General features: G+C 34.9%; 1 protein-coding gene across 7 annotated transcripts in view; it reads left to right on the top strand.

Annotated features, from left to right (window-relative positions):
• The window catches only part of FER (FER tyrosine kinase), a 170,689-nt gene that overhangs the window by 130,014 nt on the left and 13,224 nt on the right, over positions 1 to 27,451 (top strand). For 6 of the 7 annotated variants that reach the window (XM_062599090.1, XM_062599089.1, XM_062599094.1 and 3 more), the window contains one exon: positions 26,361 to 26,515. In XM_062599090.1, coding sequence (XP_062455074.1) covers positions 26,361 to 26,515 — 155 coding nt within the window. Of the gene's footprint in view, positions 1 to 26,360; positions 26,516 to 27,451 lie in introns of those variants that run through there. The other variant, XM_062599093.1, reaches the window with a different exon arrangement.

Genomic DNA, 27,451 nt, shown 5'->3' with positions numbered 1-27,451 from the left:
AACGCCACTGTTTAGTTGTAGCTGTGCTAGCTATACTTAACCTTTATATTTTAAAGTTATTTTTAAATCCATGTGGGCTTTTTAAAATTGCTAACTGAATCACCCTTTTGCTTAGTCTTTCAGCAATTGGGCCAGTGCACCAACTAATCTGCTCTTTATTTTGTCTTTATTCATGTGTGCTGTGGTGTTTCAGTAGGTTCAGGTACAAAGTTTGAATTTATCAGGCTTAGAACGCTTGATGCGCGTGAGTGATTGTTTCGTCTGCATTTCCATCTCTGCCGGGTTCCAGGGATCTGGAGAGCTTTCTGCTCTCTCTTTGTTCTGGTTAAAGAGCAGAAATGAGTGGGCTGAAATAAAAAAGTTGCATAAATAGATGTTATTAAAAGAAATAAAAAGAGTAGCTAAACAAATACAGAAGTATGCAATTATTTCATCTCTCTTTAATTAAACTGAGGTTGAAGAATTGTTTCTTGCATTTCATTTTTACCACATGCTATTGTTTCATTGGTCTTTTTTCCATTTTTCCATTAATTAGAAACACAAGATTAGCATAGAGATGTGATAATCTCAATTGGTTTGATAAGCATTTATAACTGATCTTCTTTTCCAATATTTGATTGCATGTGTTGAATTCATTTGTACGTAATTTGTTTTTAGTTTCCAAACTAATCTGGTGGTGGTACAGGAGAAAAGCTGCAGCTACATGATTCAGATAATTTGAATAGATACTTTTTTTTTCACCTTTCCTTACACAGCATATTCTCATAATGAAAATAATTCAAATTATGATAAAACTTAATTGAAAAAAAAATCAGTATTGGTAGAAGCAATTAGCTTTTGAATTCTCTTTTTTTTTGACATTTGATAGTACGACCCCTTAAACCAAGGGACAGGTTTTGAAAATATTATTTTTGTGTGCAGATTTTGCTCTAGCTATATCTGCACGTCACACATATATGATTCTAACTGTAAGTAACAGAAATTTTTTTCAGTTATTTAATTTGCTTATTCATAATATTTTGTACTCAATTTCACTCTTACTTGAGAAACAGATCAATTTTTCCCTTGTTGAAAGGCTTTTTTACAAACAAATTAAGAGTGTATTTTTAGAAACAATTTAAACAAAATTCAAGATGCACTATAAAGAGTGTGCTATAATAAAGCTGGAATCTTAAAAGTAATCAATTGATAAACATTCCCAATGACAGTTCTGCACTGACATTAGCAGCAATAGCCTTCAACTATTCATGTGCTAAATGTAGCATAAATGTAGTATTGGATTTAAATCACTTATTTTCTGTCTATGCACCGTATGCTTGAGATGTGAACAAACAGGAATCAAGATGTATTCCTTACTCAGGTTTTTGTTTCTTTCAGTAAAGTTAATGTTCTGGAAGTCTCCCATATCCTGAATTAAAGAGGATGCGTTCAGTGGTGGGATCATCATGTTCTGTAGTCCACTTCTTCCATGTTTCATTCATATCACTACTGCTTGGTTTTGTCTTTGTGCAAATAAAGTATGTTTTAGCCTATTTTCTAGTCATTACAAACGCCATATAAAAGGCGGCTGGTTTAGCTTCACACTGTGAAATTCTGGCTCTGTGGATGTCAGTTCAGAATTTTTATTGCTTTCATTAGATATATGCACCATTTATATTCATTATGTATAAATTACTATGAAAGCATGTTCCTTGTTACTGCGTAGTTTACGTGATCTGCTTGGCTCCCAGAACTCTTTTTTTCTCTTTAATCTGGTAACTGCTAATGTAAAGAATTTTGGAAAGAGGGATTCAGAACTTTTTCCTAACCAGGAATGCCCTCAGCCCTGGCGTAGGTAGGTAAGTTATTCTTTCCTTACTCTGGGTCTATGAACGTTTTATTTCTGCCTGGGACAATGGTTCCGCTGCAGCAGAAAGAATGGAAAGCGATTCTGCACAGCTCAGTGTATTGGGAGGGATCTGACCCTCTCGGGGAGCAGGTGGTGATGATTTGAAGCCCAAAGCTGAGCAGGCCTCCATCCTACGGGGAGAGAGCAACCCACTGGCTGCATTTCTGTGCCCAGTCCAGCGGCAGATAGCAGCGAGATGCATGGATGTGCCTGCACCTCTTTTTGATGGGTCCCAGCAGGTCAGTGCTGCCCAGAACAGTTGTTTTGGTTCTGTTCTGAAATACCTGATTCTCCTGAGGCAGAAGGAGTCTCACTGACTATCCCTCCTGGGACACACAGTGCTTAAAAGTTGGTGTTGCAATACCTAAGATCTTTATTGTAGTTTCTGTGATTTTCTGTGGTGGTAGCGACTATGGAGAAAGACTGTATTTCTGCAGAATGAGTTTGCCTTTCTATCAACTGGATAGTTTCATTAAGGTTTATTGTGCAGGCAGTAATTTCTTATAAAATGGTATCCACTCTTATCATTCATAAAATTCCCTGAGGAAGTATTGAGGACTTTATAAAAGAAAGCATTAATGGAAGAAATACTAAATTTATGACCTTATTTGTACTTCTTTTGAGAGGTATTATGCAAACTTAAGTTTTAAGATTTATTAATCTTAAGATTTATTAGTCTTTTCTGTCCATATACTTCTGTATACAGTCATTGTCGTTAGTAGCTTTTTACGATTCATTCAGAACTGCATGTGTAACATGAAATGACAGTGCAAAATTCCATTTCTATACCTTTTTTCCAGAGATAGAAAATGTTTAATTATTACTGAATCAAAATTCTGTACCGTTGGTGGTTAATAATAATAGTTGATCATGCTTCAGCAAGTAAATCTTTTAAAGAATTATTGTCAGTGGTATGGTTGAAATGGCAGATAAATGTAATGAATAATCATAACTTATTCATAAGCCTTTCTTATAGGATGATGTCTCTTTCATATAAAAGTGTTTCAAAGCATAATGGTTTTTACAGTGTGAACACTAAAGATCATTTCTATTCTATTTAAAGCTAAAACCACAAATGTGAACTTTGGAGGAAGAACTGCTATTTTGTATTGGTCACTCACTCAATACAGGCATGTTGTTTAAAATGGGGAGGGTGGAAGTGTCCTAAGAAACTTATTCACTATCATCATATCTATAAAATAAATTTTAATCAAATTTTGAATTCGATGCTACATTACAGTACCCTGTATTGAGCTTTTATTTCTTACTATGTATATCATTTATGAAAATTTGTGTTGCCTGTTATCTAATATCTTTTCACTAAAACAGGATTTCCACTGACTTTTTTAGATGATATTGTACATTGCAGATTTTACACAGGTTATTATCTTTTATCTATAATTTTATCTATTAATCATACATATTAATGAAAAATATTACAAATACATAGTATTTTTGTGAGGAAATGACCTAGACTTGCAGCAAGTATGCAGGAAGGCTGTATAAGCCCTCCTTCTCTTTGTAGCTGTGCTGGCTATGGTAGCTGAGGAGTAGTGGGGATTAGCACTTTCTGAACAAAATAGATCTGGAGAGCAGCTCCTGGGACTCCTAGGAGTTGCTAAGCAAATTAAGGTGGTGGTGACTGTTGAGGGTGCAGTGGCCCTACTCCACTCTCCAGGAGGCTTGGCAATCTGTTCCCGGTGTGGGGGTGGCACAGCACCCTTCCAAAGGCTACACCACATCATCTTCTCTGCTGATGCTCTCCCAAGGCGTTTGGTGTCTTCAGCCTGTCTCCATGCCCCAACAGTGCAGTGCCATTGATGTAGTCTTATCTGCGCAAGCCCCTTAATTTATTAGTAGCTAAGAAAACTACATTCCAGACCCTAACATTTATTTTAAACAAGAGTTAAATAATGCAACTGTAAGTGCTTTGCAGTGCTCCAGGAAGTTATTTTTAATAGTTTTCTGACTACAGTGTGTGCTTTGAAGTGTGATACTTCCAACCGTGGAATGACTAACATGGTAGTCATAGATAGTTGTCATTTAGGAGGAAAGAGAGGCAGGTGAACATGGTTCCCTTTCATTGCTTGCAGTACGCCAGTGATTGGAGTACCATATAGCAGGTTTCCACTTTTAAAAACAGATGTACTTATAATTCTTACCAGGAACTATTAATTTTAAGCACTTGATTTGAAATGATGCTGTCAATAGACTGTCCTGCTTAGGGAACAGCTCAGCAAAGCCACATTTCATTTTGTTTCTCTTCCCTTTATGAGCTCTCCTTGTAGCGGCTGTGTCTCTAATTGAAAAGATTGTTCTTCTGTTAATACAGTTCCAGTTTGGTTACTTCCTCACCATTTGAGCTACTGAGTTAGATAATTCCTACTTTTTCATTAATCATTTTAATCCTCTGGTGGAAAATTTTTCACCTTCTCACTCAACTTACTTCCTTTAATATTTCTTGTACAAATAACATGAAGAGCCAAACAATTTCGTATGTGCTATCTGAAGCATTTTAACTTGTGGCTGCACTGCAATCTGTATGTAAACCAAAGCATGCATGCTAAGTTAACATCTTAGTTTAAAGTTCATACACTACGTAGCAACATGAATCTCTTGAAACAGATTATGTGATGCACATCTAGTGAATATAAAATTCAAGAAAATTTCTCTAAATATTTTCATGTTTTAGCCTTAAATTTCACTTTCATAATTGATTGTATTTAACTAAGTTCAATAGCTTAAATGCAGGAAGATAATCATCGTCTAAAACCACTTTTTATGTAATATGCTTGCTTTCTATGTAAGGCAGTCTGTACTACTCACAATACCCCATCCTTTTTCAGGGCTTCCTCCCACTGAAGGCTATTTCAGCAGAAAAATCAGTCATTACTTATAGGACCATGAAGTCAGTCTCCCCACACTTTAGAGGAAAAAGACTTTGAAGTATATTCTAGGTGGAGGCTTAAGACCTTCTATTTAAGAAATTATAATGGCTTTATTAAAAGTTTAAATTAGTGCCTCTGAGATTCTTCAGTTGTAGTGGAAGATTGGTTCATGCTTCTCAACCTGCAAAAAACCTTTCTCTACAGATAAATCTGATCTTCTCAGCAAAAGCGTCTTGGTTTCACCGCAGGGCACTATCTTTATCAGGGTTGCCCTTTAGTCTTTTAATGGCTTTGAGGGCCTTTTTAAAGATGCTGTTGCTAATTCTAAGTTCTCTAAATCTGAACTTTACCTGATTCCTACTAATGCAACTGGAAAATTAATAGATGTCCCCATAAGGATGCTAGCATTCCTTTCTCCGGATTATTTCCATGACAGTCAAAGCTCATTATGCATGCAAAAGAGTTTTGGTCCCAAACTAGGTTTGGTTCAAAAAACAAAATCCCCAATAATCTGCCATCTGGAAGCATACAGCTATATGACTTCCTATGGCAAAGTTTTGGATGATACGGCTTCAGATTCTGTGCCCTTGATCTAACGGTTGAAAGTCTGCTACATAATGCTCATGCAGGTTTCTGCCCTTCTGCCCTGTATCTGTACACTGGTGAATAATTCTGCGTAACATTTGCCTTGGAATGTCCTTTCATTTTCACAACCCTGTCCAGAGTGGTAATATTAGTCAGATGCTCTTTTAGCTCAGAGCGGTGAGTCACCTAACAACAAGCAGAAGTTACAGGAGCTTGGTTCTGACAGCTCAGAGTTGCCAGACATGCTTGTCATTTCTTCCTTCTGCTCATCTTCAGGCAGCATGTTCAGATAGTCACAGATGGCATTATCCACACTTTTTTCATTGGAAGCAAGGAAGTGCTAGTTTGGGAAAATGTTGTAATCTCAGTCTTTCAGAATTGTGGCTTCCCAGACAATAATCTTTTTTTCCTCAGAGATGAGCTTAAGTGTCTAAAATTCTTCTCCGATGGAGGCCAACTCCTGGACCAGTAACAAATGCATTCTTGATTCCAGTCAGAAGCAAGAATGCACACCTTCTGCACAGCTCCCTTCATTGGTAAGACAAGACCAAGGATCAAGTAGCTTTTCCAGATCTATTCTGACCCACATGGTTTTCTTTTCAGCACCTTCAGAGTCTCCAATTTTAGTTTATTTCTATCAGTTAGATACTACGAATACTCATTACCAGACTGCCTAAATGCAGCAAGGCTTTCAGAGCAGGAATGAAGTTACTCCTCCATGTGAGAAACGTGCTAAAAATAGCAGAAAATAATTCAGTGGGTCGGCTTACCTGTTTAGATTTCTTGACTGTTGGTCAGGAAGACTGCATTCACAGAAGGGTTGACATTCAAAGAGATCTCCGGAGGAGATCATCTAGTCCACCTGCCCTGCTCAGGCAGGGACACCTACCGCACATTGCTCAGGACTCTGTCCAGACAGCTTTTGAATATCTCCAAGGAAAGAGATTCTACAACCTCTCTCAGCAGCCTCTTCCGGTGCTCTGTTACTTTCACAGTAAAGACGTTTTCCCTTAAGTTCAGACTTCTTGCACTTCTGTTTGTGCCTGTTGCCTCTCATCCTATCCCGGGGCACCACTGAAAAGAGTCCGGCCCCCTCCTCTTGACACCCTCCCTTCAGATATTTGTAGACATTGATAAGTTAAACTGATCTCAGTTTAACAATGAACAGCTGTAAATAAATGAAATATCTTCAAGGCTTTTTTTTCTGCAACTTACATTTCTTGTCTATCACATTGGTAAGTGAGGATTGATCTTAGATTAATCTATTAACAATTAAAGCTGAATCAGTTCTGAATTGTTAATTCCGCTTGTCTGAAAACTTATTTTAGCAACACAATTATTTTTTCTTCAATGAGCTTGTAGAATTCTGATCTGAAAGCATTAAGGAGAAAAAAGTAGGAAATGTAAGCTGAACCCATTGAATTAAATATTACAAGTGTAGTATACTCAAAAGTCAGGATACTAAATTAGAGCAATTATTGAATTCTAAGTATACTGTAATGTAAGTGGATGTGGTTTATGATGGAGAACTGCTTCTGAATACAAAGTCAGCTTCCTGAAAATGTGTTATCAGTTTCACTAAATTATTGATGACTTCCAAATTTGTGCATGACTGAATAACAAAAGATTTAAAAGAGAGAATAATATATTTTTTTTCAATGCAGGCTATGTATTTGTTGTTAGGGTTGGTACTGCTAACTCCAGTCTCCATTAAATTCACCCCTGAATCTCCACTAAATTCACCCCGATCTCCATTAAAAGCAAACTAGTTATGTCCCATGTCTCAGTGAGCTTGGCCACTGCTGCAGAAATAGTTCTAAAAGCTTGTGATTAGAGTAATGGATGCAGGAGTTTACATGACCAAAGTATGATATAAGAAATGTCTGAATACATTTTCATTTACTGTAAATCTCTCTCTCTATGCACGTTCATGTTATTTTACATATATTTGTCTGAATTATGCTCAGTGCTGCAGTCTTGTTACCAGAGATGTCAGTAATTGCAGTGTAGGAAATACATATTTTTAATTGTGACTTTTTACTGTTATATCAATAATCAGTAGACTATATATCTCATTACATTAATATATGCAGTATGTAGGAAATATATTTTTAATTACAGCTTTTTGTTGTTGCATAAATAATAGAATGATTATATTAAATATGGTTATATGGAATATAGTTATATTAATATTTCTCACATTAATGATAGACCTTGAAGTTCTGTTATCTTCTTTTAGAGTACCACATTTCTTTCTTCATCTACTGCTTGAATTTGTGATAAATAAGACAGATTTTATTTGCCACTGGGAATTTCCAGCACCAGTTATCTTTGCCACTGGTTACTCTTACTGTTAAATATTAAATTATCTATCATCTATTAATAAAACTGCAAAGCAAAGTTGTTTAACTATGGTCATTTTGAGACTGACATTAATAATGAATAGTTCCCATAGGTCAGTTTAGTATAAAACATTAGATTTTGCTGTTTTTCAGTTTGGAATGACAAACTAAAGCTTCTACATATAAAACAAATATGAAGAAAAAAAGGTTTCTCTTTCTGTGATTGACTTTTCTTTCTAAAAGGCAATTACAATGTTTCATCTTATTTAACTGAAATTTCCATTAGGTTTCACGTTATATCTAGTTAATATACAGGTGACAAATTGTCTGAATGGCATTAGACATAATCCATTTGATCAGCCAAAGATAGCCCTTTATACTAATGTTTTAAAGTGTCTATTAAATGAAGGGTTTTAATGAGGTTGATATTTTCACTTTACAATAAACTTTCCCTACTGCTGATTTTGTCTGAATGTCATTCTTTGTGTTCCCAATAAAATGGGGAAAACATCCCAATTATTTGCGACCGCTGAGATTTCAGTATGTCACTTTTCCTAGAATTATTACCATGAAGTGATAAATTGTTTAGATGTACTATTGCAGAATTATTCTGTAGACTTATTTTTAAAAAAATCCAGGTCCATATTGACAATAAGGTATTGTAATAAGAATCTGTGGTGGTAGAATACACCAATAACTGGGTAATGTAAGGGATGCTGAAAAGCATGCTAGCACGCACGCACTTTGAGTTCATACCCTTCATTCTTCAGTTAGCTACTAGAAGGTGGATTTACCATTAGAAGGTAACTAACTTCTTGATTCTAATCAAGTGTGACTCTTTGTTTTGTATTTTTAAAGAAGTATAAGTATTTCATGTATTCATATAAAACTTATATGTGACTTGAAATGTTAACTGAACTCTATGGATTTGGTGCTTGTGCAGGAAACAAATACAGCACAACAAATACAAAATCCCTTGTCTGTGGGTGACAGCAGAGCAAGGTTTCCATTCAGACTGCTCCTATCAGCCAACCCCAACGGTTATCTGGTAGGGATTTCCTTATATTTAAGACGCTGTCACAACCATTAGTGTTTCTTGGCCTCTGTGCTGTGTCTGTTAATCAATGAAAGCATAATATATTGTTTGTAATGGGGGAAGTGGAAACAACACTTACTAAAATTATACTGAATGGAGGTAATAATCCCTTAGCTGGGAACACTTTTTTGTCTGTTTTTTAAAGGTCTGCATAGAAATGAATGACCTTCCAGAGGTAATCTCTGCAGGTGGAGGTAGCTACATTTTTACACTAACAAGAAAAATGCTTGCTTTCTTGTGAAAGCTCATGGTACTAACCCTGCTTTTGATCTTTTTGGAGGCATTCGCAGCTTGGGTTTTCTGTTAGTTCATGGGCAAACTGCCAAACCAAAGTTTATCTAATGTAATACACTATGATTAATACTTCATTTTTTGTGTTAAAGATAACTCTCCTTAATCAAAATGAAAATAATAAAATTGAATGAATAACACAAGTGTTAACATAATGTCCAAGTTCACTTGTAAATTAATACTAATTTTAAAAGAATTATATCTGTGTAATCCATGTCCTTTTACTAACTGAATGGAGAGAATTTCTCATTCAAGGAGTTCAATACCCAAATGATATAATATGACTCAGAATCATTAAGACATAACCCAGCAGAGGGAGCTATAAGAGTTTTTCAGATGGGAAGTGCTCTCCAGGTTATCTGCCCACTCATTTGTGGGAACAAGCTAAGCTGAGCATGGAGCTGGGTTCCTGGGCAGACTGAATGGACAGATGATTTATTGTGGCTTTTGATGGGATGTCCAAGAGGCAGGATATGAGAAATCGATGCTAATGAGCATACATTGTATACAAATAAAGCAAAATTTAATGAACTACAACTTCACCTCACGCTGGTGATTAATACATCTGCTTGCTGTTCTGCCCAAATCAAGTCAATGGCCAAGTGCAGTTCTACTTGGTGGGAGAGACAGGATCTTCAGATGATTCTTATTTCTCTCTTCTTCAAGAAGAGAGAATGCTGCTGTCTTCTGTAGCTTTAAGACTATATATTACCTGTGCATGTATCGTCATTAGCTTCTGTGTGTATGTGACCAATGTGTGACAGGTCTTATTGAAATATAAAGATTTGACAAGACAATACAGTTGCCATAGTTTCAGGTTACCCTGTCCTGATTTCACAGCAAAGCTTACTGGGCCAACAAATGTTTCATTTCAGTAAGCTAGTAATAACTCCTTTAAAATCCTACAGAATAGCAGACAAGTTGCCTGTAGGTGCACCTATAAGCAAAAAGCAAGACTTAGGAGTTTTGGTTGGAGTGGTGAGGAAGTCTGTTCTGGCCTATGCTAAAGCCTGTGTTAGCCCAAGAAGGCCTATGGGAAGGCTTTAGGAGTCTTATAGCTAGTTTCAGTGGTGTTCATAACCACAGTATCAGAACTAAAATAATTGGGTTTTCAGGTTTGCAAGTCTCATGCTATGGAATTCACAGATTTGAAAATACAACTTGTTATACTACCAGGTTGGTAACACAATGCCTGATGCGATGTTCAAAATAATAGGAAATTTTAGAAGAAAATGAACCATTTTAGGAGAAAAATTTTACAAGAAAATAAACGTAAAAACCTTGCAAGTTCTGCTACCTTCTGATAGTTCAGAACTTCTCTTTCTGACATTTCTTACCTATACATTCCATTTTCCCTACAATTTCAGATTTTACTACATAATTGGCTAACACATGAACAAGAAAATGCAATTTGCAAAACTGTATCAGGAAGTATGATATTATTTGTTCTTGCTACAGCATAGCTAGAACAAATATTTCAGTAGCAAGCTGGTATTTCTGGTCTTACATATTTGAGCGCTTAGCAGTTCTTGGAAATCTCAGAGAATAGTCTCGTCTTTCTGCCATGCTGAGCTTGTGTTAGGATGCCGAGGTTCAGCAGAGGGTCCAAAAGAATGACACGTAGTGTATGTTCAAAAAAACTGTATGATACTGTAGTACAACTGCCTATGATGCATGTATGTGTGATCTGCTCTTCTAGAAGAGTTTTTCATTTTATAGTAGCACAATGGCTAATCTTAATGCGTGCAAGAATGAATCAAATATAAGTCCTTGCATTAGAAAACCTAATGTTCTATGGATTTAACACAGTGGCGAGGAGTAGAGTTAAGTATCAACATTTGTTACAGGAAGGGTAAGAATTATAGTAAGAGATAAGAAGAAATTATATTGCCAACAATTCATGAAAAAATTCAGAGGAGATTTAATTTTTTTTCTTGTTTTAAGATAAGTTTATTATGCCTTTTTTTTTTTGTTTTGCCTTTGCAGAGTTGAGTCAGTATATCTTTTTCTCATGAGATCTTCCTGATACAGAAGATTCACTCTAAAAAAATGAGTAAGCTTTGCTAAAAATAAGGTAAAAGGGATTGAAAGAAGTATCACCAAGTTTTCATAGGCTTCTTCATTCTGTTTAACACTTGTAGCATTGTGCGTGTTTGATATGATACTGTGTTAGGGTTCATCTTGTTAAATGATGTTAAATGATACCACTTCCTTCTTTATAAATATTAGGAATTAAAAAGTACTGTTCAGGCAATTTCATCAGAGTAGCACCTTTTAGAGTAATAAATCCATTCACTGCATGAGAGCAGGAGGCTCTCCTTAATTAAAAAAAGAAAAAGAAAAAAATGAGAGTACTGGCCATTGAAACTAATATAAAAATAACATGCAACTAATGTTTGAGAAAGCTGTTGTGGTGATCAGTAAAATCATAAAGCTTTCCTACATGGTATAAATAATACTCTTTACTTTCATGGCCCTATTACAGTGGAGAGTAGTGGAATAAATGTAATTATTTTTTATGGTGTATGTCAAAAGTTTAGTGACATCTACTATTTAGATAAATAACAAACCTGAAGTTCACAGAATGTGAATTTCAGTTGTGTTCAACAAGAACAATAAAAACATGTACTCTGCAATTATTGTCATAGGACACAAGTATACTTTATCCAAAGGCTACAGAAGAGAAAATGTTGAATTTCTCACATGTGTAAAACACATTAAGTATGCCAGTCTCATCTGGAGTATTTAGGTATTTCTACCTCAGATCTTCATCTTAATTCCACAGGATTTAATTTTAGCAGTTCCTTGTACTCTTAGCTCTCATCACTTTCAACAGGATTTTTAGCTTCTCTGTGTTTACATTTATTTATTTTTTTTTTAAGAGGTAGAACATGAAGTTACATTATGTTATTAGAACTGTTCTTCTAGATTTTGCTAGTTTGCATAGACTGGTTTATTTGAGTAAGAAAAGACAAAAATTAAAATTATTATGAAATTCCCTAATTTCTCCTAGAGAGAAAAATGTACCCTAATACTGAACAATTTAAACATACACATACTCTTTCAGGAATATCTCCTTTATCCACTTTCTCATCTAAGGCACTCCTATTTCTTAAACAGTACTTTTGAACAGATGTAAAAGTCTGGAGAACACTGTAGCTTTAATAACAATAATTGGAAGGAAATGGCAAGCTGTGAATCTAAAATCATTAAAAAGGGAAACCATTATTCAACCGAGGGTCCTAACCTCCCACTGAAACTGAATACTAAGTGAAAAGCTTAGACTTCTTTTTACAGCCAGATGAACTTCCATTCCATGAAAGAGAAGTGAATTAATTTGCTTCTAACAAACACTGGTTATCTGATTGTATTTAAAATAAAATAGCAGTTTGCTTGTCATCTTTGTAGCAAGAATTTTACTATTAAATTGTACTGAAAAAAATGAACTGATTCTGTATACTAAAGTCTAATTGCAGGACACAGCGAAGTTGGTGTTGCGTGTGTCCATAAGTGCATTAAATGCAACTTGCCATGCAGAAATCACCAAAAATTCAGTTGTCACTGAAGTCAACTGGAAAAGAAATAGGGCTTTAGATTGTAAGAATTGCTTTTGCTGTACATCAGATACATGTTATTACAAGTTGTTATAGTCATTGCCATGAAGTAACAGTGATAGTTCTTATTTTTACTTGTTTACTGTATTTTGGAGTTCAAAGTTTCAAATTAAATCCGTTGGGGAAAGTGGAGAGGCTCTCACGTATATACTGTCAGATACCAATGCTTCACAGGCAGGAATGTAAGAATATACCATTCTGACTGATGATACCACTGGTGGGTTTTTCACAGCTTTTAAACCTTGTCTTTGATCACAATAGGAAAAAGAACGATGGACTGCCGGGTTTTCATTTTTACAGTGGGTAATAGAGACATTCATGTCGAAGACCAATGGCCAATTACATCATAGGACAGGACAAAAACATAGGTAGTTGGACTGGTAGAGGGGAAGGAGAAGGAGGACATTCAACACTTACTTACCAGGTAGGTCACCTTAGAAATGACACATCCAGAATTATCTGAGCATAGAACATTGGCCAAAAGCTAAGTATAAACATCAGTATTTTTGAAGCAAAACCAAAGCATGCTGTAACTTGGATGTAAAATCTTTCCAGCCTTTTTCTCACAATAGAAAATTCTAGTCAATGTTGCTAGAAAAGGAAATACATATTGCAGTGAAATATAATGTAGTTTAGTATTTTAATGGCTTCCTGATAGTCATTCTTGACCATCCATAGAGGAGTATGCTCTAGTTGTTTCAGACAGGAAACTACCTCAATTTTAGTTGAAAATTCTTAGGCTGTGTGTTGGTGCAAAGGAATAATAAACTTCCATTTTGCTTTTTTGAGGAAAATAAGTATATTTCCTTCTTCTAATTTTACATGTGTGCACACACATGCATGCATACACACACGTATTTTTATATGCATACTAGAGTTTAGCTGTTTTGTGGATTTGACAAAAATTTCTCCACTATTTTTTAGAGAATACCAATGACTGTATACCTTACTGTAGTGTAGATGTTCCTTGTGCTAGTGGTGGTGTTTCAGAAGTACCTCATAGCTTTGCATTGCTGTAGTTTTATCACTGATGTGTTCATTTGGTTTAAGTGTGTGGCTGTGTGAAAAATAGGAAGAGAAAGGAAGAATGTAAAAAGGGTTTTAGTCTGCCTTCGTGAAAAGTTTGAATTCATTCAGCTGAAAAACATTAGGAATTACTGTTTTAAAGCGTGTATTATTTCTGGATAATCATAGATGGTATATAGTTCTACATATCAAATAACTAAGGAAATAATACATTTTTTCAACTTACTGTTCATCTTAGAGCATCAAGACATTTTTCTCATAAAGCAGACAGAAACTTAGGTAAGGTTATGTACATTTAGCTCAGTTCAAAGGTAGATGCCGATCCAACAGATATTGTTCACAAGAATATTCTGACCAAATCTGACCAAATGCATCCATCAGAAATTAAATTCAGTTGGATCATACATCCTAAAGGAGTCATAGTTCTTTGATATAATAAAATAAAACAAAACAAACAATAAGCTCAGGACTTTTTTTTTTTTTTCACTTTTCTCATTTCATTGTAGTTTTCAGCCTCCTTCTGTCTTCTCTGGCAGAATTACAGTGTGAGGACATATTTATGAAACATTTTTATATCACTGTGAGTAATGATTGAAAGAAAGACTTGCTCTTTGTCAAAAGATATTTCAAAATCCTCTATGCAAGGCTTCAGCCAGTGAACAAAACCTTACTGGCCTGTTAACTGACTTGGAAGATGATTGAGAGAGATCATGAAGGTACACGAAGCTGCAAGATTTACTGAATCAATGTTACAGGATTTTACTGTTCACAGATTCAAGCTGAGTCATTCATGCCTGACAGAGCAGGATCAGAAACCTTTATATGACAAAGCAGAATGTAAGATACTTCATCAAATTGCATGGGTTCTGGGAAGTACAAATAAGCCAGTGGAATAAGGACTGAGCCTCAGTTTTGAGAAACTACTATGTAGAGATTAAGATGGCAGATTAAGTAAAGCTACTTGATTAGAAAGGCTTACTGCTTTTGGAGTAACTTCTGGACGCGATCTTGGAGATCGGTATGCTGAGTAAACTTATAAATCCTTAAACTGGGAGTTTTTAAACTTTCCTGCTATGACTGTCACTTCTTAATATTTGAGTTAGTGGGCTACAAACATCTCCATTCCCGTTTAGTAATGAGTGAAATGACTGTCCTTCCTATCTTAGCTATCCCAGAGCTTCATGACTCCTCTTTCCCTGGCAGGAAGCCCACCCTTCCTTGCCACTGCTGCTTGTGCAGCTCGCCCTCTCCCACACCAGCCTGCTTCTCCTTGAGAGGGCCTGGATGGAACCAGCAACGCCGACTCCCTCCTCATTTTCTCTTTCTGGGACCACCTCTGCTCCCATTTGTATTTCCAGTAATCTTTATAGTGGCTAAAGTAACTGCTTACATGAAAAACTAGTAGCAGCTAAGGGTTTCATATCTTCCTAGCTTGAAAAAATCAGGGATTATGCTGTGCCTAAACAGAAATTCTCAGTTTTACAAACAAAGATGGCAAAACTGACATGACAGGATCTCTCATGCTGCTATTTTCTGATTTTGACTGAATTTGAGTGTGAAATAGTATTACCGCAATTACAGACATACTTTTATTGGTTATTTATTAATGTATTTTAATTTTCTACTGTTTAACTTCTCAGTGTTTATATTTCTTTAAAACAGCTGGACTTGCAGTAAATTGAAATTAACCATTTGTATGTTTGTAAGTAAAAAACTGTTTTTCCTACCACAAGACAGCACTGTAAGCTTCAAAGGGAGTCAGACGGAGAGCTCTCAGAAAAAATTAAAAGTGATAGAAGTTTCTTCTATGTAAAATATAAGGACATACTTTTTGTCATTAAATATATGATTGTTCTTTTTTTAACCAGGAATTAGTCATTGTCTTAAAGTGCTTCAGCTTGCTTTTGGGGAGTCTTTAATAGCAACTGATTTAGTGCCAGGTAATTTTTTAGATTTGACAATGAGCCAGCATTTTTCTAAGATTAAAGATTTAATCCAGTCTTTAAATCCATATAGTTCACCTCTACTGGTGCTATGACCCCTTGCAGAAGATGTTGTCTAAACTTGGAACTGGAAGGTGGGGCAGTTGCGGGGCACAATGATGTAACTCAGAAATGAGGAGGCGCAGAAATGATGATGGCAGGGCACTGATGTCCTGCCGCTGTCTGCGTGGCACAGGGGCAAGGATGAAATGATGCTTGCTAGAGAAGCCTGCACTGAAGGAAGCCTAAGTTTGTATCATAGCTGTGCTTCAACAAATTCAGGACCATGTCTGGCACAGGAGACCAGACTATATCTAAGCATAAGTAAAGCCCTCTTACTGCATATAGTGGAAATCTGAGGAGCCTTAGCACCAGCTACTTCAGTCTGTTTATCTGTTTCTCATGCACTGAATTATTTGCTATAGAGACATAACATATTGGAAACATATTGGAAAACAGATTCAATTCAGCTGTTACTAGTTGCAGCTACTGATATATATTTTTTTTCTAAAAAAAAAAAAAAAGAAGAAGAATATATGCAAATACTGTTCGATTATTTCCTCTAAGAGTCTGGGTTACATATACAGAACTTTCATTTCACTGATCAATTGTATACTTCCTTTATATTCCCATTCACGTATTCATGACAAAATCATTTCATATCTAACATACTGTACTATTCATATCCTCTTTTACAAAGACAGCATAAAGAGTTGCAGTTGGTATTCATGCTCTAGAAATAAACAGATGAAAGAAAAATTTTATCAGTCTGCAAGGTAGCACTGACATGCTGAGCAGAATACTACATGCAGCTCTAGATACTGATGTTAAAGTGGGAAATAAACTGGTAATTCAGAAAAAAGCAAAAATGTAGGCAAAATTCATATTCATAGAAAGCTGAATGATAAAAATGCAAAGGAGAAAATGTACTTGTTTTCAGTGATCCAATAAATGTGACAAACTGCATTGTGATTAAGAAAGGAAAAATTGTCTGATTATTGGGCAAGCTAATAGAAAAATTTTGAAAATGAATATCCTTTGTTTGTATTTGTATATATATTTGTATCTATATAAATGTCTGTGTGTATAAAGCTTACTTGAGCCAAATTATATAACACTGGCATTTAGATTTGAAGAGTCTCTTTCTCATGATACTAGTTGCTATGGTTGCTTCCCACAAATACTAACTATGTGCTATCAAAAGAATTTTGTATTTTTATTCTTTATTGGAAAAGGGGAATTTAGTTTGTCCTGTCACCAGGTAATTGCTGTGTTTTTGTAAATCCTCAAGCCTCACTTTTCTGTTTAGGGCTCCCCTGTGTTATATCAATTCATTTCCAGTACAGGTTTGCAGAATGCTTTCCTCTGAAGAAATAATATCTGTTTTTAGTAAACCTTAGTTAAGTTGTAAGACGGTATAGTTAAATAATTGAACAAATTGAGTTTTAAAATAGTGGTTGAAATCCTGATTCCATTTAGTTAGTTAACTTTAGTAGAGCAAGGATTTCAGGTTGTGGGTCATTCAGTAAACAGCTAGTTAAGCTACAACTATTGACTTTTAAACTGTATACAACGTACTTTTTCCTTTGTTATTAATATAGGAATATCTACCTCACACCTCCAACTTCATTAGCCATTTCATTATGTTCCAACCTCACCACTTTCATATTCTTGTTTTTAATGAGTTGGACACTATTTTCTACTTTGGGATTTGCTTTCATGATTTATATCCAGCAACTACGTGTAAGCAGTCAGACTTAAATTTGATCTGCATTTCCAAGTGACACTTACAGAACTTTAGTCCCACAAAATCTATGTCTGAATTGCAATGATCAATTCCATGCATTTTACATGACAGCAGCCACAACTGCTGTTCACCCTTTTTCCCCCTTAATATTCCATATACTCAAGCTTAACCTTTTTTCAGAGAAAGGAGGTCCAGGACAGCAGGCAGACCTATTCACCAATAACATGTTTTAAAAAATGCAAACAAGCCTAGAGGGTAAAATTCAAAAGTAGAAACAAACAAAAGAAACTCATCTCCAAATCTCTTGAGACTGCATGGTTGCTGCATTTAGGAAAGGGTTCTGACATCAGTAGTACGTGGAAGCGATCTCCAGCCTTCCAGCTGAGGGGGGGAAAAAAAAAAAAAAAAAAAAAAAAAAAAAAAAAAAAAAAGGAATTATAGTTTTTAAATACCAGGGAAGGAAAGATAATTAAAATATTACAAGAAGTACCATGGGAATGAGATCTTAGTCTTCCAAAAGTTGCCTGGGGGTGGGGGAAGGAGGGCTTGTCAGTTTGACAAATGCTTGGTTTCTGTAGTGAGATACATCTGTAAGAAAATGCAAGTACCTCCTGTAGGGTCAACTGAACTCTCTAATCAATTCATTACAAAGTAAAAGACTGATTTTATATGGAGAAAAAATAAATAAATAAAAGTGAGTATACCGTCATTTTCTACCTTGTTACATGCAATAGTTCTGGTTCCTACTAAACTGTTTAAAAAACTGAATTTAATGGTTCTTTTTACTGTGGTGAGATTCCATAAATAGCATGCATTTAATGGCAGCAAAGCTGCCAACATCAGCTCAGTGTTTTGAATGGAGAAAATGTATTTTGGGTAGAGATGCAGTGGATACAGACTTCGGTGCAAATAATACAGGCAGTGTTGCAGTAATAAAAAAATTCTGACTTTGTAGGTGCCTGCTTATACTCACTGGCAACATCTGTAAGTACTTTTTTGTATACATGAGCACTTTGTTTCACCAGTTGCCTCCGACGTTGTGTTATTTTTGCCTGTTGTTAAGCTTATTGTAAAGATTTGCAAGAACTGTAACTCTCTAGTTGTCATTTAATTAGCAGTTAGCAGTTATCTGATATAATTTTACAGTGCAATACCAAAATGTCATCTTAAATTTGCCTATGCCAATTTCTATACACTCTAAGCTGAAATAAATGTATAGTGAAAATAAATCTATAGGATTATTTTGCTGTATGTTGCTGGCAGCTTATATTCTAAGTGGTAAAATTTACACTTCAGATTTCTATGAGATGCGGAGTGTGCATGCATGTGACTAGTTGAAAAGTCAGCTTTTCATACAGACTAAAATGAACAAATATGCTGATTTCAAAACAACATGGTTCTAAGGATTATTCCTACTTTTTTTGTTATTTAATAACAAATAGTAATAGTACAATTACAATAAGTAATTTTTTTGTTATTACTGTGTTCATATAGTCAAGGGTGCAGGATCATTAAAATGCTCATTTTTAATTCATAAAACATTGTATTAGCTTATTCAGTCCTTCTCTTTGAAACTGAGCATTGTTCTTTATACCTATTTAACTGGTTTTATGTTTTTTAAGTAAGTAGATTAAGAAAACAGAATTACTCTATTTCCCTAGGCAGCTTTCTCCCAATCTAGTAGATAATCAGCTTTTATTTTCCTATGCTCAATTTCATTCCATTACTTCTATTTATACACAGTCTCATCAGGTCCATAATTATTTTGTTCCTCTTTTGGATTCCTTTTCTTTCAACACAATTACTGTGAAGTATTTGCATTTTACTGAATATCTGTATTTTGGTTTAATTTTTCACAACTTATTCATTTCTGTTTTACAGTTTAAATCTAATTTTGTTATTTCCAACAGACATTTCTCTCTTCATTTTTCATTCATTTTTTCATTATTTTTATTTAATTTTTGCCCTTATTGGTGTTTGCAGCAGTTCCTAATTTCATATCATCTGGAGATTTAATTAAAATTGCTGTTTAACATTTCCTCCAGACCATTAGTAAAGCTGCTAAATGAAAACAGGCACCTTACACTTCAGTACATTATCATTTATTAAAATGCTTACTCTGGTCTTTCAGGCAATTTTCAAAATATATGACAGTCCAAATAATGATGCTCTTTCTTTATGCAGGAAGATTTTAGGAGTTTAGCAAATACTTAGCTAAACCTTGGGTTATCTGTTGCATTATCTTTGCCCACAGCAAGTGCTGATAGATGTAAACTTTAAAATATCAGTGAGGATCCTGTGTATCTATAGTGCAGTTTTGGAACATTATTTGTGTGGAAATACTTAATGTTAGCCAGGTACAGTAAATCCATAGCTTTATAATAGGTGTCTGATAGTTGATGTTATGTATAGTTCTGTGTAATTTACTAGCCTCATGAAAATTCTTAAATATTCCCGATCAGCTAACTGCATATCTTCCTTAATTATCCAGGACAATTAGCAGACTATTTCTCATTTTCATTTCTACTCAGCTTTATTTCAGATTCTTTTATGACAGTTGCAAAACATGAACTGTTACTGGAATAAAAAGTATTTTAACATGATAGTAATCACGTGTTGACAATCTATCTTTGACATGTAGGAGAGAGATGTTGCTAGGTACAAATTACAAAGTGGTTTTTGCTCTGATTAGCAAATTATGAATCAAATTTATATTATTGTGTATCATCTCTGCCAGCCCGATGTCCATAGTTAGCATATGTTACCTGTGCTATCCATTTAAATTCTTCCCTTACTAAAAAAAGAAAGACCAACATTGTAATAATTGCTTTAAACCATAGTTCATTCTTCTCTATTAGTGTCCTTTATATCTGTCTCTTAAAAATTCAGGAGACATTTCCTTTTATTCCAGCTGCAAAGCTTACTTACAATATTAACCCTTTTGTCTAGTGCTATTTAATTCTACTGTTTCTCTGCCTTTTCCTTTCCTAAGTTCTAATCAACCTAATTTATTTGGTTTCTTTCTTATTCCTTGTGTATTAGTTTCACAAACATGTAGTCTGTTGTACCTTAATTACGCTGGATTCTTCATGTCTTTGTACCCTGATGATTAGCTATTGTTTTTCTAACTGCATTAAACCGTATATTGGAATCTAATGCCTTTATAATACTATATCATCTCTTAGTATATGGACATTAGTCTAGATTCATCTGTTACTCGTGAAATCTTAATACATACCTCTCTACTGGTAGGAGCATAAATAGATTCAACTCTTATAAAGGTGTTCAGAGTTCAATGTTCACCAACATTATTGGTGTTAGCTGTTGAAAGAACAGCACTGGCTAAACTTGTTTGCTGTCTGAGCTGATCTGAATAGCTCTGGTAGGCTCTAGCTGTACATAATTCTAACGTGGAAAGAGAGTCAAAGTTTTAAATATTTCCTTTTTCACTGAAACCTGTGTTCTATGTTTTAAATTTTAGTTTACTATCATGAAAAGAGAAGAGAAGACAAAATAATAGTAATGGTATTATAATAATGCTCTTGAATTAGTTGGTTGCTTGGGCACTTGCAGTGTTTTTTTGTCTGTTTCTCATGCTCCGCTTTCATAATTAGCGTTAAACTGATTTTTTTAAACTATTAATGCATAATAATATGTACATTGGAATATGGCTTTGTTTAACAAAAATGAAAAATTCATTCTCTAGAAAACTTAATCCTCACAAGGTCAGTGCTAAAAATTCATCCGCTTTAGACATTTTCTTTAAATTCAGCACGCAAAGCTTTTCTATTGCTGATGTATAATGACCAAGTAAATATCTTTTTATTATCATCTTTGAGGTGGTCTGCCTTTTCAGATTTCATCAAGCTTGCAAACAATTTAAAACCAGTATTTAATGCTCCTGCACAGAGACATCAGTGATATTCTGACAGTATGCTACAGAACAGAATAAGCAAACGATTTGGAAATTAATTAGAGATTACATTTATCTGTGAAACTGAGAAGCTTTCCTTGTATAAAAGGGCAAGGACTGTAGCAAGTTCCAGGTCATCACACAGACTGAATAACGCCCTGATGTGTTAGTACAAACAAACTAGTGCTCTAATATTATTTTTCTTGTTAGTTGCTTCTGTAAATAATAAAGCACACGTGGCATCTTTTCCATGAAAATGGAATTTGCCTTACCATCAGTAAGGCAACCTTACCTGTATTACTGATTTTGGAAATCAAAAACTAGGGATTTCTGTGATTGATTGTGAATTATGTTTGCTTTTCTTGAGCACAAAATATCAGCTTATGTTTTGATCAAATTCCATCTTGGGTAATCACTTTTTGAATATTTAATTTCCCATATAATTTTGATTTCTAGTGAATATTTTAAAAACATGGTTAGCGTATATTTATCCATTTTCATGCCTGTTATGTCCTGTAGTGTTTCTGTCAAGCAGTGCAAGAGTATAGGAATGGCTGCATTTCATTTTGATAATGTTTATCTATAGATGGTTTGATATAGGAAGTATTGAAATCCAAGCAGGGAATCCAGCATTGGTATTATTCCTGTATGTGCTATGCTTTGGGGGATCTCTGGGAGATGCTTTCTACTTTCTAGTTGTCCTAATATTGTTGGATTGCTACAATGTTACTTACACAGGACTATTCAGACCCACAACTTTCCCAAGGTCCACCATCCTCCTCCTCATTAGTAATGATCAGGATGTGGTCAAAGTAAATTGTAATTTTCACTAAGACTGTGACTAAATTTTTTTTTCTAATGTTTTTGCTAGAGTTGGACTCTATGGTATAAACTGTTATTTTATCAGGACTGAGGAAACTGGATAGTTTATTGTACAGTTGAATGAACTTAATTTGTAAAGTGATTTTTCATGGATATAAAATGTCAATTATATGGTTTGAATGAAGTCACAAATAAGTTGTGGAACTTATCTACTGGCTAGAGTAGATAAGTATTTATTACTTATTTTACAGTTGAGAAAAACAAACAGCATCAAAAAATATGGACAGCAAGAGATCATCAAGAAATTGCTACTGCAGCTAGCTTGAGTTGTCTCTGCTGTCCTAGCACTAGTCATCTGTGAAAATGAAGATGGATGAGTTGTTATATGAGAAACTTAGAAAAATGATTAGCATTATAGTTAATATTTTTCCATTAGTATTCATTATGTCATAAGTAAGTACAATAATAAGAAGAAATAAAGTGAGGAAGAGAAGGCCAATGTAGAGCATTTGGAATTATGTGCTTCTGATTCTCTAGTTTTCAGATCTGTTACTAGATACTATCATCTGATATAGTCTTCACACAGAGGAAAAAGTAGTAGCATGTGCATAGCAAGGAACTTTTGAAATACATCTATTTTGGTTTAATTAGCCAGCCAGCACTGGAAGTTACCTGAAGTGGTTGAAAGAATGGGCGTATCTGTAGACCACAAAAAACAAGAGTTTCACATGTAGACTTATCACCCTTTCTTCTTTAATCAGCTAATGGAGAGTTTTGAATTAAATGTGCAAAGAAGGTATACTGATCTTGTTCACTAATTACTTGTTTTTATCAGCTGAGGATGTTTTAACTACCTGGTCCAGGGAAGAGGCTAATTTCTTCAGTGAGGCAGTTGTCTGTCCTGTGGGTTTTGTAATGTGGGGTTGTTTCTTTTTTTTTTGTTTGTTTGTTTTAATAAGTGGAATACCATTGAAATGCTGGGTATTTGTTGCTGTTCAGTTCTTTCCAGGGTGTTTAAGTCCTCACTGATGCACATGAATCTGGATGATAGCAATTCCTGCACACAGAAATTGCCTCCACTTCCACTTTAAATTGCTTTGGATTTTTAGCAAAAGTCATTAGAGCTATCTGCTGTAGTTTCAGCAGTCCAGCCTGTATTAGCAATATACAGTCTATGAGGTGTTTGTGCTTGACAGAAACTTTAGAATAGGGCTTAAAAGTGATATTTCTGCTTTACGTATTAGTTTTTTCCACTTTGGTAGTTGGAGTAAGGGGCTTTTTCCTTTGTTTTTAATGTCCCTAGGAGATTTTATAACAGGTGCTGAGTGTAATTTGTGCCCACTCTGTATAGCTTTCATAATGTGATATAGTGAGTATTTCTGTTCTTGTTTAATAATGGTAATACTGATTTTATGGAATTACTGCAGTAAGCAGTAAATGCTGTATGAAAAGAAAAACAATGCCCTATACAGAGAGAGGCACCTAATTCCATGCAACTGTATCAGTGCTTATTTAGGATGTTTACTTTGGGGGAAGTTAAAGAGAAGGAAAACAAACTGAACGTATTTGTTTTAAAAGATCATCTAGAAAGTGTGATGAGTTATTACAAATATTTAGTAGGATAGTTATCATCTGTAATATTGACTCTTCAAAGTGGTTTTCTAATCATTAACCCTATATATTTACAGTTTCTTTTGTTTTTACTCACTGATGCAGAAAGATAAGATGTAAAGGTTTTTCTATAAGCCCCTTAATAGCATTATGCCAACATCACTTCTAGCCTTTCTGCTGCTTGACTATGCTGCACTGTAATAAAATATGCTTCTGCCTGAAGCCCATTTCAAGAGAGAGGAGAAGAGAGTAAGAAAGGACTATTTCTTCCCTTCGTGGAAAAGGGAAGAATATTTTTGTTTCTCAATGCATGCAATGGAACGGCCTCCACACCAAACCTGGCTGACAGGACAGATTTAGAAGAGAGAGCAACTAAACGTCGTGAAATAGGCTGGTCATGCCAAAGGGATGAGATAGTGAATAGAATGGTATACAGATTTCAGGGAGTATACAGGGATACTCTGCTGCAAAATACCCTACCTCCTTTTATCAGCAGCAAGCAGAACATTATATAAATTAAAGATATTTTAAAATTAATTAGAATCCTGGAAACTGGAAGAAAATTAATGCTGTTATTTATGTAAAGCAATAGAGCTAATATTTTTGAGACCCTTTTGTCAGATGATAACTACAAGTTCTCTAACGAATCAGTCGCCAAAACGTATCTTCCACCATTTTTTCTTGTATCTAGACTTTAAAAGTATCAAGATCCTTTTAAAGAAAACATATCAATAGCATCAGCCTAATTTTACATCAGAAAACATGTCAGAGATGAGGAGAAATAGTGAAGAAACTGTTTGGCATATATAGAAAAATCTAAGCAACATGCTCAAAGTGAAAAAGAAGAGCATGAGGAAGACAAATACCAGTCTAACAGTATTTTTTTAAATGGTTTGAAGTATATAAATACAAATAGGGAAATCTGGACAATTCAACAAGAAATGCTAAAAATAAGAAACAGAGTTCAACACACAGTACAGTCTGGCACAACATCCAGACTGTATTGAGCAAAGTGATGAAAATGTTACTGACTTAATACAGTTGGAGCATTTGTCCTGAATTCCTGAAACTCCTTGGTAACACATTTTACAGACATGAGTATAAGCAATAACAATTTGATTTTGCATTGCAGCTCTCACTTTTGCCAGACAATACAACATGTTAATGTCAAACTATGCACTTTAGTGTGCATTTAAACCATTTTACACATTTGTCTATTTCTTCAGCTGGAAACTGATTTCAGACTTATTTTTAAATGGTGCATCTTCACTACCTGTGAGAACAACTGCATTGATATTAATGCAGCATCAGGCCAAAGAGGCATAGATGTTCTCACTGCCTGACAAGTTCTTTGAGATTCCTATACTTACAAATTTAAAATCGTTATAATAATTACCTGGAAAAAGAGGTTCTGTGTATATATGAAACAAGGTAGTGCAATATCAGTATGGATCAGTAGATCAAAGCAATTGTAGTTGAAGGGGCTTTAACATCACTATATATGGCTCAGGATTTTTTCTTTGAACTAAATCAAGTTCAATCTCCTGGTCTGAACGTCCCCATCATGCATGGAGTTTGAAGCTGCTTGAAGGACCAGTCACTGGTTCAGACCTTTCTTTCTGCATTAGGTGTAGACACAAATTTGGTGCATGCCTTAGGCAGAGTTCTAGGTTAGTCTCCTCCCAAATGAAATCTGGTTTGCTTGCACCTAAACTGCTCTTCAAAACCAATGAATGTGCAGTAAATGGGAATGCTTAAGGCATTCACTTCAAAACCATATTACAGCTCCCATTCAAAACATTAAAGCTAATGCAGGTATTGTGGAATATTCACATACAGCAACTGATTTTTGCTATTTAAATTATCAATTTAGTTAAAAAAAATACTTTGCCCATGAATTGCAACTGATGCTACTGATTTAATTCTGTTATCTAACACTTTTCTCTCCAAAAACCCTATTTTATTATTATTCAAAACTTACTTACGCTGTAGAGCAGCTGCATTGGTCCTTTTATCACGTATTAGTATAGGTTGTCTCCTCATCTGAAAAGCATCTTTGAGGTGGAGGAAGCGGAAGGAAGGTTGTTGATTTTTCTGGGCTTCTCATCCATCACTAAGCCAAATATGTTTTCGTGCAATACTGAGTAGCTTTTTATTTTTGATGGAACCTATAGTGCTGGTAGTGATAAGATGGATCCAGATCTCTGGCTTCTCAGTGTCTTTCACAATTAGGGGAACCATGGTTCAAGCTGCTTCTTGGAATTGTCTCATTTGCATCAAATCTGATTTCTTAGTCTGCAGATTCATTTCTGTGACCTCAATGGGCAATGTAGCCACAGCAGATTCTTGCATCTACTTATTTCAGCATTGAAATGTGTATGTATTTGGTCTCTAGAAACCTTACCTATACTGTGACATACTCGCTTTTACTGGTAAATTCAGCTATGATAGAAAAGATGGAGGGACCTACTTCAAATTTGCCTTCACATTTTAAATAACTTTTAGTAATTTTCAATCTGTAAAAATGTGCGTGTTTACTTCTTGTTTTAACTTAGAGACCTGGCTGCAAGGAACTGCTTAGTAGGTGAAAGCAACATTTTGAAAATAAGTGATTTTGGAATGTCTCGTCAAGAAGATGATGGAGTATACTCATCTTCAGGCTTAAAGCAGATTCCTATCAAGTGGACTGCTCCAGAAGCTCTGAACTACGGTAAGATTAGCATTTATCTTCTTGCCATAAAAACATACTGCATAAAATGTAGGAGAATTACACCATTGACAATATTTGAGCATATATTCTTCCTCCCTGTGCCCAACTCAGAACAACAAATGTTCAAAGTAGTTTAATATTTCAGCTTCATTTAAGTTATGTATAAAATACTATTTTTTCTTGAAACAGAACAAAGCAGCAACATCAAACCTGCTACTGACTTACTTAACAATAAAATAATACTTTAGTAATGCTGCTAGGTGAGAACCGAGACCTCTGTTGACCCATGGCTGACCTGTGTTCTTTAACATTAACATCAACATTAACAAAATACATGTCAAGTTCTGCATATTTATGGCAGTGATTATTCCAGCATTTTTTTTGAAAATAGAAAATTTGAAAATTCTAGAACACTCAATTAGATAAACCATTGCATGAGAGAAAAATAGAATTACTTAAAAAAAAAAAAAAAAAAAAAAAAAAAAGCAGCTTAACCTGCATTTTTGTAAGGTGCTATGCTAGTATCGGGGGGGAAAATCCGTTATTTCAGATTGAGGGAAGTGGTCCATACTATGTAGGTAGCAACTTCAGAACAAAAATAGAAGATGCCAGATTTTGCTTTTTAGTTGATGGGTGAAACTAGAGAAATAAGTTCTACTGAGTAAAGTAGGCTGTGAAGCAGCAGCATATTAAATGAATGTCATGTTTTGAATGCAGTTCTCTTCAAATTCTCAAATTCCATACCCATTTTAGTGACTTTCTGAAGTGTTTGGAAAATAATCTATCTCAAACATTTGTTAAAGTGTTCAGCAGTCTAATATTTAGCTTTAACTATGTTTTGCAAGTTTTCTGGGTTATTTTTGATGGAATATTTTTTCATTCCCACGAAAAGTGCAAGTAAAAATAACTAGTTTGTGTTTTACCATTCTAATTATG

The sequence above is a fragment of the Rhea pennata genome, chromosome Z, assembly GCF_028389875.1.
Source record: "Rhea pennata isolate bPtePen1 chromosome Z, bPtePen1.pri, whole genome shotgun sequence".
In the NCBI taxonomy this organism is placed as follows: Eukaryota; Metazoa; Chordata; class Aves; order Rheiformes; family Rheidae; genus Rhea; species Rhea pennata.
This window is presented reverse-complemented; position numbering and strand designations above follow the sequence as displayed.